At 39.1% G+C, this 13085-nt stretch overlaps 1 protein-coding gene across 1 annotated transcript in view; it reads right to left on the bottom strand.

Moving 5' to 3' along the window:
• CNTN3 (contactin 3 (plasmacytoma associated)) overlaps window positions 1-13085 on the bottom strand; it is a 91882-nt gene that overhangs the window by 25065 nt on the left and 53732 nt on the right. The window contains exon 10 of the mRNA XM_009701612.1: window positions 315-442. Coding sequence (XP_009699914.1) covers window positions 315-442 — 128 coding nt within the window. The remainder of the gene's footprint in view (window positions 1-314; window positions 443-13085) is intronic.

The following is a 13085-nucleotide window of genomic DNA, read 5'->3' on the forward strand; positions in this document are numbered from 1 at the left end:
TACCCAACGCCTGCAACAGTGCAGCCCATACCTGTGATGTTTAAATGGTACTGCAGTGCAAATATCATTATTAATGTAGCTACCCGTTTCTGTGGATATCTTGGGAGACCTCCCTGATAAACAAATTGATGATTGGAGTGGTGCAGTCATGAGGTTTTCTTTGCTGCAGGCAGTGGAGAGCTCAGTTTCGGCTTTAAACTGCAAGTAAAAACCTGTCAATACTATCACTGACTGGCACAGACTTGGGCATCCCAATGAAAAAAACCCACATACTTTCTAAGAGTCATAAAGCACAAAAGAAAACACTAAAGTACCTTTCACAATCAGGTTCCCTGAATTTCTGGCAACTCCGAACTGATTTGTTGCTACACAAGTGTACATCCCGGCATCTGATTTGGTGATGTTATAGAGCCTGAGACTGCCATCCTCCAGTAAGATGGCCCTGGGGAAAAAAATAAACAAAGAAAAAAGAAGAAAAAAAGACCCCTGTTATAGGAACTGTGATGCATTGCGACTTTTAATATTTAGATGCTTCCTTTATACTCTTTCTCTTCTACAACAAGCTGAATATGTATCAACCGATTTTCACCTCTGCTTATTACTGATTTCTGTATTAGGAATGTTATATTGACGTACTGGAGCTGACCATTAACTTATCTAGCTGACCTTCTTGCAGCAACATTTAGAGTCTCAAGAGGAAGAAGGAAGACCCAACTTGTGCCCAGTTGTGCTGTATTTTACCATGGGGGGCTTTTTTTTTCAGATCCCAATGCTCCTATGCCACACTAATGTTGTATCTGAGCCCAGCTGCCTGTGCAATTTTGTCAGGATTATTAAAAGATACTAGCAGACTAGCTGAGATGCTGAAATACCATCTCACATGCCAAGGAGCCAAATCAAATACATCGCTGTCTCATAGGGCCTTCAAATCACCTTATTAGTCACTATGTTGTTTACACCAGTTTGCAGAGTATTGGGTAAATTGCATTTAATAGTAATTTCAGAATCACTCCTGGGTTTTATGGAAACAATTAGCTTCTAAGCTTGTTCATATGCTTCTTCGTGTCAATAAGACACTTTAGGATGAAAGTCGGTACAGAGTTCACCATACGTTTTCCTTAGGTAAGCTTTCACTGCATGCCTGGCACGTTTTTGCTTTTACATACAAGAATAGCACTTCAGGGTTTTGGGATTTTCTTCACAAATACACAGAACACATATCTATGAAAGGCAGAGAATTTCAAAATGAAAACTGTATTAGGTAAACAGTGAACTTTTGGACAGAGAATTATATTATCCTGTAATATTTTGTTAATTTTGTGTCAGTTCTTCCACGCACCTGTTGCACCTGGTAGATGTTGGGGTTCTTGACCAACTTTTTCTGAGTTTAGAAGGACAGTGGGCTGAAAGACATGAAGCCCCTGGAAGTGTCATGAAAATGGGGTCAGAGTCTCTGTGTGCAGCCCCTCTTGCCAGTAAGGCCACTGCATGAGCACACTCCTTAGTAGGCATCAGAGAATCTGCACCCAGCTGGGGAAGAGCTTCACTCAAATGCCACACTTTCTTACATCTGACAAAATCCGGCTGTAAATCACAAATCCACAGACAGCCAGGCTTCATTCACTCCAGCACTCACAGAAGCACTGCATTATTTTTTTATATTCCTCTTTTAATTGACATTTAAATCTAATACAAGAATCATTTTATAAAAAGAAAATATCTAATTCATGCATCACAGCTTGGGTATTTAATATTTATTACTAACAACATAAGATTGGATGATGTAATGAATTATTAAAGGAAACGAACAATAACAAGAGCAGAAGTTGAAGCAGGCAGTAATATCATAGCCATTAAACACGCAAAAAACATCATAGTGTCTTGCTGCATTCCGCACTGGTATTTATACGCTTGTAGCTATATGTGTAACGCACGTCAGACCTTGTTCTACTTCCCGTTACATGCTCCCAGCTCATGAAGAGAAGAGCTAGACTTGGATTTCTGGTGGTCTTCTCGCTTACATACCCCCAGTTTCGTGTCTCCCACTCTTGTCTGACCTTACCCTGCTGAAAGATCTGCTCCTGAGCTGGGTAGAGGTGGATTTAGGAATGAGAAAATCTGAGATGTCTCTGTGGTGCTGGACACTCTGTCACCAGAGTGTGGAGCTGAGAGGGGAAGGGATTTAGGCTTGAATGAAAAGTCTTTGTTTCCTTGGCAATAATGACCCGGTACTGCAGCAGTTGTTTGCACGCAATTTGTAGTACGATGAGAAAATAAGTTTGGGTTTAATAATCCACATATATCTGTATTAAACTGGAGACGAGCAAAATATGAGGCAACAAAATATGCTCTTCAATATAATGATGTATCAACTAAATGACATTTTTTTGGATAAGGAAGGATGAATAAGCATGAAAGGACTAAGCCTTTCTGCTGACTTCATGACTCTATGCATCAAAATGAGAGACTATAGGTGCCTTTCCTTCTCAATATGGGGACACACCTGATGAAGGTATTTCAAAGGCAGGTTTAAATATGAAGAAACTTTTGCAAGTATTCCACTTCTGCCTCCGCAATTTTCTTTGCATTAATGATGTGTTTCTTCACATCAGTTTGCACTAGCCACAAGAAAATACCCTCATTAGAAACTGCTGGTGATAAAATAGTTGATTCAATTGACTGGTTAGCTAACATATGGTGGCTTCATCAAACAGTATCAAAAGAGTTTCAAGTGTGAATCAGCAAATGTTCATAAACTGAATACCTGAATAATAAGTTATAGCAAGCCACAGTAGTGTCTTTCTCACCATCAAATATTGATGCCTTGTTATTTTTACTGCAGTTGCACCTAAAAGCTCTAGGTATAAATTGGAATCCAGAAGTGGGCATGAAGAAAAAAAAAAAGGCAATCACAATCCCCAAAGGCTTCCAATGTAGGTAAATACACAGGAAAAAACAGTCTGTAAAAATACAGAATAATAAAGGGAAGAATTTTTGAATGCACAGGCTCTGTGCTTAGCCCCCTATGGATTTCTGGCTAGGGCTTTTCCACTGAAGTTTAGTCTGTTTTTTTTTCTTCATGTATTCTTCATTAGGAATCGAGACCTGAATAATCCCCAGCTTCCTAGTTTATCCACTAAGAGGGGTTTGTACCCACTCAAGAGCTGACAAGGTAATGTTTGATCTGAAGAAATGCTGTTCTGAAACAGTATTTCAACAGCTGGGCAGGCTCAGGCTGGAATGACTCTTTCAATGGATCAAAACAGAGCTTAGCAAAGAGAAACCACGAGATAATAAAAGCTTCAGAGTTGTTTGAAACAGAGGTCATGCTACCTAAAGACAATTAGGGAGCTAGCAGTAAATAAGATACTTGGGCAGAATTTACATAAAAGCTCAAAGGACTCCAGAGTAATTAGTGGGGAAGGGAATTAAAGCAAAAAAAAAAAAAACAACCAACACCTGAGTAATTTCCAGCTGTACTGAGGTCTGTGTCAGGAGAGGGATGAGAAAGCAGAGCACAACAGAAAATCAAGATGATGCATTTCAAATACAAGAAAAAAAAATAGCAATGTGAAATACCGACCCAGTTGCCATGAACAACAAAGTTGCTATAAACCTCCTCAGAGCCATGACTTTATGCCGTGGGTGGGTTCAGAGGGGTTGCACTTTATCTTCTTCCATTTGTCTTTCAAATAACGGAACTGTGATTCTGAAGGCAATGGGAATATTTCCTTTAATGGGCTTTGGATCAAGCTCTAACAAATGATTTAAAAAGAAGCTGTGAAACACATGTCTCACCTGCTGAAAGGCTTGCTGAAAACCGTTACTTTTCACAACATTTTAGACTGCATGAAGGCTATAGATAATAATTCTTGACATTTGCATCAGAAGACAAGGTAATTCCAAGTACTGCGACAAGAAAGAAAAGTTTAACTTGTGTAGTATAATGTAAGTAGAATAGTTTGCCTGCCAGGAAAACTGGACTTCTCGCAACAAGTAAATAAGTGCCTGTTGAAGGACAAAAAGCAAAAGATCTGAAGCAGATCTGATAAATGCATCCCTGCGAAAGGAGGAGAAAGAAGAACGAAATGAGCTACTGGGGATACAGCTGTCCATAGAGCCCTATTGCACCAAGGGGTTGCTTAAGAATAAGCCTTACTCTAAACTGGCGTCTCTGACTTACAAAATACTTAAGTTCTTATCAGATTAGTGCCTGATGCCCATGTTCCTGCCGGAATTACACAGGTCCTACCTCTTTGTAAACAGCTCAATTAAGGAAAGTTGCTATGAGGAAAAGAAGAGATGAAAATCCAGTTATATAAATCCATACGAAGTTCCTGCACAAGAGGGCTAATTAGAAATATCCAGAAATATCATTCCCTATCTAACAAGCCTGGGAACTCACCCTGCGAAAAGATGTGTATGTTGGATGTAGTTCACTTTGTATGGATTATAGGAACATAAAACAGCTCTTAAAGCCCAATTCAGAGACATATCCAGACAATTTTCCATCTGCAGGATGCCTATGGCAGAGGGCAAGAGCAGGGTAAGGATGCAGTGAAAGGTGCCACAGTCCTTTCCTAATCACCAGGTGACCTGTAACCCAGGGTTTGGATCTAGAGATAGCGCCTTGCTATATAGAATGAAATCTGTCTTCAGGAATGAATTCAAAGCCCTTTGAGCCCCTGCGAGCATTTAGTCCCACAACAGTTTGTGAGAAGTTTTTTCCCTGGTTTACTTAAGCACAGTGTAAGCAATGTCCTTCTGTTTATTTTTAACCTACTCATTCCGTTGGATTGATCCATGTCCTTGCTCTCTCCGAGTGACTCCATTAGTATACAAGATGAGCATTATATGGAGAAAGGGAAAACAAACAGCCTACCCGAGATCTGCTGGAGTCAAAACTGGAGTAACGTTCAAAAAGAATAGTTTGCAATGTTTCTGCAGAAGACACGAGGCTGGGAAGAAGTGAGAGCTCATTAAAATTGTCACACATACTTTTTAAGTAAAGAACTTGAGAAATCAAGCAGGGATGATAGGTACAGCTTTTAATTAACCAGGCCAAACAAACCATCTCTGAAATTGTTGTCTCATGTGAACAAAAGATTGTTGATGGCTATTTGCTTTGATCTTAAGAGCATAAAAGAATAATATGTATTTAACAAGGCTGATGATAGAAAAATAAAATCTGAGGAAAGAGATGTCAACTCATTAGATTTTAAAGTGCAGCAGAGCTAATTTTTGTGCACTGCCATATTGTTCAGCCAATCTGTTTTAGAGAGAGGTGCGATTTTAATTCATGGATGTGAATTGCATTAATTCAATACAGCAAATGTCTTTGAAATCCCCATCAAAATCGCTTGAGCTGAATTGGTGTAAAACTGGAGGTGAATCAAGCCTACTTCTGCAGATTTCAGCACTGCCAGGAGGCTAGCTATCTCCTCAAGAGCATAAAATAATTCCTTTCAAAATAAAGTAACCCTGATACTTAATGTAAAGATTCACTCTTCTTTTCTCCTGTCTGCCTCTAACATCAAGTGTCTGACACCTCGTAATGTTATTGAAGTCATCATCACAGCACTGTGTAGATAAAAAGGGAGTATTCTGGATCTGATGAAATCAGAGGCAAAGTAATTTTTATTATCTGAGAAATCCTATTTGAAACCGTGTCTTCTCAGTCTCACTTTACTGCTCAAGAGCAAAAACACTCTGGCTGTCATAGGCTATGAGAAGACATATTGTTTATAAATTTCTTCAGATATGCTAGCAGACATTGAGACAATAACTGCCTTCTCTAATTTTACAAAGACTGAGAAGCATGAGAGAGCCTGAATTAAAAAGTACAAGGGGAAGTAAGTGAGAGGCAGAAACACGAGCACAGCTCTCAAGTGACTCAGAATTACTAGTGATTTATGCAGATGTAAATGTGAGTAAAGTTTGACGGAGTGAATGAATTGTACCTGCTGATGACAGCTCTGGTATTTTTGAAAAGGTCCCACTGAGTCCCATCTGAGATCCAACTGTCTGTATTATATGTTAATGATCTTTGTACCTGTTTATCCTATTCTGAGCATAATTTGTATGCTAATAGTATTGCCATTTAATAAACTATGCTTAAAAGAAGATTTTCTTAATCTGCATGCTGATATAAATGAGCTTCAGAGTTGAGTGACAATTAACTGGAAATAAAATAAACACCATTAAACTCTGTGTTAACCATTTGGATCAAAACAAAATTACACAATCTAGCTGAATAGTCTTATTAAAATATTTTAGAAAAGAATACTATTAACAATGGTAGAGGGTGACACTATAACAGTATTCCTTGCTATTTCCTAAAATTCCACCCTGTTCCTAAAAGGGAACATTATTTTTGCATAGAATCTCTCCAACTTGGGACCACAAATATTTCTTTTATGTAAATATATACAGACATCTGAACTGAGTTATACTCCATCATAAAGCTTCCAGACAAAATACAGTATTTTCAGGAGATGGTACTCCCTTTAACATAAAATAGTGTCGTGGTCTAACCCCAGCTGGCAACTGGCACAAATTGTTTTGCCCTGTCTTTAACATACTCCTAACATTAAATGTGAGGCAGATGTTCCTTTGTGATGAATAAAGAAAAAAGTGACAAAAATACCCTGTCTGTAGACATGTGTCTAAATCTATTGTAGTAATATGTCTCAAAACTTGCAGCCGGCGAATACTGGGCAACAGCACCTCTATGTGTACGGGAAAGACAGACTTTGCAACCAAACAACTAGTTTAGTGATGAAACAGAATAAGCAAGCAACCCCCAAAAATGGTGCTTGCCATGTTTTAATCCTTTCAGCTTTCTAAATCCTTGTGATAGTTTTAAGACGCTTGTGAGCCTGTTCATCCTCAGTCTGCTGCGTTAAACAAACATGCACATTTCTGTTTTTTTCCCACACAGGAAACTTGGTCTTGTGTCATATTTACAAGTTATGGCCCATTTATGGCTCTTCTCTTCCCTGTGTCTATCCCTACCCGATTTCAAATCTGTGTCTAAACAGTGGATGTCACGAGAGGGGAGATGTGGTATAATTCTGGACTGAGACAAGAGCCATTCCTTAGCATGTCCAGGCAAAAAGAAAGATTTCTTGGTTATTAGTCTACTTTGTGGACAGGACATAATGAAACATCATATTTAAGTAGCCGTACATTGATTAGCCCGAACATTCACAATAGGAAAAAAACCAGTGATAAAGTAGTGCGCTGAGAAGGAAAGGATCAGGAAGTAGACTGCAAAATTCTGTGATGAGAATCCAGGTAAGAAAATGAACTGAATTGCCAAAGAAAAATGTCGCCAATTTTTCTATTTGCCAACACCTTCTGCTGTTTTTATGAAATCTTTATAACTCTGGTACATCAGAGAAAGGTTCTTTCAGCACAGGATAGTATGCCCACACTACTGCTATTCAGTCTAATCCCATCATTAATCATTATTTTTATGATTCAGACACTACTAGGAGTTCAGACACAGCCATTCATACAACAAAATTCACTCCAGATGTAAAACTAAGCCCTTAATATGGGACTTAAGTAGAATTTAAACAGTACATAAGGCCCTGAATTACCCTCTGCGTGGGAGTTTAATTCATTTACAGGAATCTTCTTCCCTATCGGCTTGTCAGAACATATTTCAAAAATAAAGGTACAATAACACCTGCTGTTAACTTTAAAGTATTCTGTATATACAACAAGCAACTGACACCAGGTACACAGCACAGTACTGGCTTGCTTTCAGAAACCCTGGACAGTATGTTTGTGTGCACACCCCCCCATCATAGATACACAGTATTGGAGATGAACAGCGTTCATCTTCGGTGATTTCCACTTCCATGCTGATGCCTCATCTACTTTCAGCTGCACATGCCCTTGCTCTCATGCCTTTATCTCTCATCACCTCTACCTTCTTGTACCCGTTGGCTGGCCTACCTGTGGGCTTGTAGAAAACCCTGGGGCAATCCACGCTGGGCTATTGGATGTACACTTAATTTGAATGGTCGTGATAGGGACTGTATGTGGTTCATTGAAGCATTAAACCCACATCCTTGCTCAAAATATCACAGGGCATAGAAATTTTATGTCTTTTCAATGTGTGAGTAATGTTCTACCACTTGTGTGTGTCCCTTAAGCAGCTCCTCCTTTCACTCAAAATTTGAAAATATTTTGAGTTCTCATAGAAAAGAAATAATGAAATAGCAGTATTTCTTTGTAATAAAATTCCTAGCTAAACCAGAGGTGTTAGTATCCTCCTACAAGCCCTTCATGCTGGCCAAGCATTAGCCACATTTTCAAGGTGCTGTTTCTATGCTTTTGCTCACATGACCTTTCACGCTCAAAATGATCCCAGAAACTCCTCGCTAGAAGACTCTCTGCTCACCATGCCTACAGCACGGCTGACAACAGTCCATGTGCCTGTCACGTTAACCGATACCTTATTGCGCCTTTTTACATTACCTCCCTAACATATCGTGATCTATCTGTTACCTCTAATGTTACTCTTAACTTGAAAACTTTTGCTGTCAGGAACTATCTTTTGTTTGGTGTTTGTGCAGCATGTTTTCTGTCCAATACTAGCACTTCTGTATGCTATGGCAATACACGCCAGAATACTGTAGCAGTAATGATGTACATGGCAGTACATCTTGGACTAGAAGAGAAGCACAGAAGGTTGCATTCTCTCATTATTTTTTTGTGCAAACTCCTAATTAGGAACCTTGCTTCATAGCCTGCTGAAGTCAATGGAAAAACTCCAATGAGATTAGCTGGCTTTGGATCAAATCCTGAACATCAATCAGAATATGCACTTGAGGCGGGATAGAACATGAACCGAAAGGGAGAGAGGGCACAACACCGACTTTCACTGGGGTTTAGTTTATTGCAACTCCATATGACATGGAAGAGTGACAGATTGCTTGGGACATCTCAGCATGTAGGACAGCCCCTCAGAAAGGCTCACCTGAACAAGGTTCCCAGGAGTTGAGTAGGAACAATTTAAAATTGTATTAGAGGTCTCATACAGAAGGGAAATTGTAATAAATCCAGCATCACACAGGTTGTCATTCTTTCTTATATGTGAGAACATATGGTTCATTTGCTTACTTGATGCTCACGCTATCTGATGTACTAAACACTATTGCATTAAGTAGTCAGTAATACATGATGAAATTAGGTTTATTGGCTTGTTTCATTATGAAACTCTCTAAGGAGAGAGAAAGAAAGGAAAAGGCCTTTTCTTATGTCTTCCACTGCACTAATATTCTCTGTCTGCTACCTACCCATGTTTCATTGGGTCAAGTAGGAATGGGAGTCCCCTTCTGCCTTCTCATTACTCTGCGGTGGATTCACTTCAAATGGAAAGATAACAGAGAAAGAAGAAAGGGGAAAAACAAAGCAAAATAAGATTAAGAAGAAAAATAAAATATTGTCCTTTTCTTCCCCTCATCCGTGCTCATTCTTCCTTCTGCTTCTAGCTCCCTCTTCATCTTTTACTCATGTGCTTTTCCATTCCCCTGCCTTGGCTCTCAGCTTCAGGGAGAAGACAGAAATAACTGGAAAGATGGGGAACACAAAGAAGGAAAGACTGAAGATACTTCAGGTCAGTCTGAGACATTCTCTGGCAACCCTTTGGTTGTAAAACTTTTCTTATGACAATACCATTAGTTTTGCTGGATCACCAAACATTTCTGCTCATGTGTACTCACTCTTCAGTGAGTACTGCCATGTTTTATGTTCCTCCTGGATTCAATGACATTATTCAGAAGGAAGTATGGGCAAACGCTTGCACACTTGTGTCTACTGCCAATGCTGAAAACAGAAAAATACCACTTTCATTAGCAAATAAATATTCAAGAAATATGTTATAGCTACCTCCACTAGTCTTTTGCAATACCCTTTTTTCTGCTACCATTCATATAGAAACCGAGACCACTGTAATCTGAGCATAAGATATTTTTAGCTAGAACATAGAATACTTCTTGCAGCTCTCAGCATTCCCTCGGGAAGGGTGTAATGACGGCTTTTGTCTGGTTAGCACCGAATATGTAGTAGTAGTGTGGCCTGAGAGATGAAAAACCAAAGCAATTCTATACTGCAATCTCAGGTTTTGTAGGAGTTTTCATATTTTTGTATGTAAGTTCGGACCAAGCACTGAAAGCAGGCAGGTAAATCCATGCCTTTGATTTCTGTCAATCTATTTGTTAGCAAGGAATGAAACTGAAGTTATTAATCAAATTTAGCACATGTGGAATCAATTCCATTGGTTCCCTAAGCAAAATTAGAATTTCATCAAGAGATAAGCTTAATTTGTATTCATGTTGACTTACAGCGATGGTGCCTAAGATATCTGGAATTGCTCTGATTGCTGATGCCCACACTTCAAGTGCTCTATTTAAAAACTAAAATAGGAAATTAGCTTCTTCACAAGCACACAGACACTGATAAGATAGAAGGGTTAAGGCATATCATCAAAGCTATGCAAAGCTTCTTGTGGTAGAAATGCAAGCAGGATAAAAATGGAGATACACTTAATCCAGGCTTCAAAAACCAGACTTAAAAAATAAAATAATAGTAATATTAATATCCCGTTGCTATTCACCTAGCTGCACTGCTGTAGAAAGCTGGGAATAGAATAATGCTAGAATAGCATAAGAAAATATCTTCTATATGAAACTTGCTACCAGCATACAAATGTCTGTACTACCTTTATCTGCAAACAGCGGGTGCATAAAGCAGGGTGGTTTGTGGCACTAAGCAGCACGACAAGCAAAGTTTCTCTTTGCCTGTGCTACTCATCTCTGCTCTGACTTCAATACAGGTAGGAGGTTTTTTTTCAGACACTGTGGGTAGGTTTCATTCCCCCAGCTTTGCTCATCTAAAAGTTAGGCATCTCATTTGAGATGGAGGTGCCTGCCAAGAAAAAGTAAATAACTACCTTAGACTGCATATTGACTTCAGCTAAATAAAAGTTAAGTGACATCAATCTCCTCCTTTGTTAGTAGAGTAGTGTAAATTTTGGAATTTTCAATCCATTTTGTCTTGATTCCTCCCCAAGCAGATTTTTTTTTAAGATAATGGATATTCTGGAAGGTCTCAGTACAAGCTAAACAAACAGTGTTGACATTCTGGTAATTGAAATGTTTCACTGAAGTTTGTTGAACTGCCCTGACACATTTCTTCTCAAATTGGTTCAAGTTGAAACGCTATTTCACAGTACTATATGTTTTGCATGTTGTATTTGATCAGGATGGAGGACTTCTGTTTACCAATTAATTGCCTTTATTTTTTTAACTCCCTATTTCTCTAATTCCAACAACAATCACAAGACAGAATTCTTCTCCCAAATAACAAAAAAGTTGAAAACGTGTTAAAATGTTTTGGAATCTGACTCTGGACAGTGGAGCAGCAGAAGAAAGGTGGAAGCAGACGGTGGCTGCGAGTTCTCAGGAGGCTGTAGGAGAACAGTCCTGCCCAGGAGACTGGTAGAGCAGTTCAGATGCAGCACACGGCCATGAGTGGACCCAACTCTTTAGTTAATGAAACTTGCTGGGTCCTTGTGTTTCACATGGGAATAGGAGAATCCTCTTGAGTTTGAGGTTCTAAGGGGCAGCTGTAAGACCTCAGTAATTACCGGGTAACTCCTCCCATCCATACTGTTAGAAATCTCCAGTCACAACATCTGCTCACTTATCTTCGCATAAGGTTGTTGAAAGACAAGTTTTCATTTCAGCGCCTATGTTTCCTTTGAGTAATGGCACTAACTTGAGTGCAAAACAGCAAACACAAGAGTGGCATGGGAGAGAGAATTTACCACGTAGAGTAGCTTTATTTATGGCAGAGAATCAACTACCATCCTTCACAGAGATGAGACTGAACTGTGTCCTACAAGCAAGTCTAGGAACCAACAAGTATTGAGCATATTTTATCGATCCCTAAACATACATCTTGTCCAGTCCCCAGAAAACAATTTAAATTATGAATATTTGCTTATTACTGATTATTAATGCATGGAAAGTGCTGTAAATGACTAATGCATTCTTTCAGCCTACCTCATTTCTCGCTTTTCCCTCAGCTATCCTCATTTAAATTCTTAGTGGAGTGAATCACATATGTTTATATGTATTCACTACAGTGTTTGGGGATCCCCAACTCATGGTAAGGGAATAGCATCTCTCTCTGGTAAAGCAAAAGGGGTTCCAATTCCCATTTATTAAAATGCTTCAATCAAAAAGAATTTTCATAAAATAAGTTTTCCATGAAGATCCTGATCCTGAATCCACTGAAGGAGATAACAAGACATACATTTGAGTTATTTAATACATTAATTGCTCCCTTCTACTCTTTCTTTTCCTCAGTGGACACATGGGATGATAGAAGTGAGATGAAGAAAACTCCCATTGCACTTACTGAGAATATATGACATACATTAAAATAGCTCATATCTGTGTCAAATGCCACAGGGTGGGAGCTCAGAGCATGAAGCTTGTTCTCTTTCTTTGTTGCATTTCATTTCTACACTGAGCTCAAATCCACAGCACACACCAGGAAAAAGTCACACATTCGGCAAAGGGCAAACAAAATCTTTTCAAACGGTTGCCCACTGGACAAGTGGTATTGCTCCCAAAAGCCCATTTCTCAAGACTTTGATCCAAAGAAGGAGGTTAATTGCCCAAAAGAAAACTTGAAGCTGTACTGCCAAATGATGCAAAGAAGTTGATTTGGGGGATGACATGAAGAAAGAGCAGGTAAAACCAGCTAGGATTAGCCAACCATGGATTTTCTTCTTGATTCCTGCAGTCGATAACCTTGAATTCACTCTCTAAGGTGGCCAGCAGCATGAACCAAAACCACATCCCACTACTCAGGGGGGTAAGCCATATGACTGAGGGTGGAATTTAGCTATTTCTGAACATTTTGAAGTAGAATACTTAATGGAGAGGGGACATGAAGGCTGGGAACAGTAAGCAGACCTGGTACAGGTATGTTCAGGCTTTGTTTTACCGTCTAAGGTAAAAATTGATGGATTTGGGAATTTTTTGAAGGATTTATGTGCA

This window comes from Cariama cristata, unplaced genomic scaffold (assembly GCF_000690535.1).
Source record: "Cariama cristata isolate BGI_N322 unplaced genomic scaffold, ASM69053v1 scaffold8886, whole genome shotgun sequence".
NCBI lineage: Eukaryota > Metazoa > Chordata > Aves > Cariamiformes > Cariamidae > Cariama > Cariama cristata.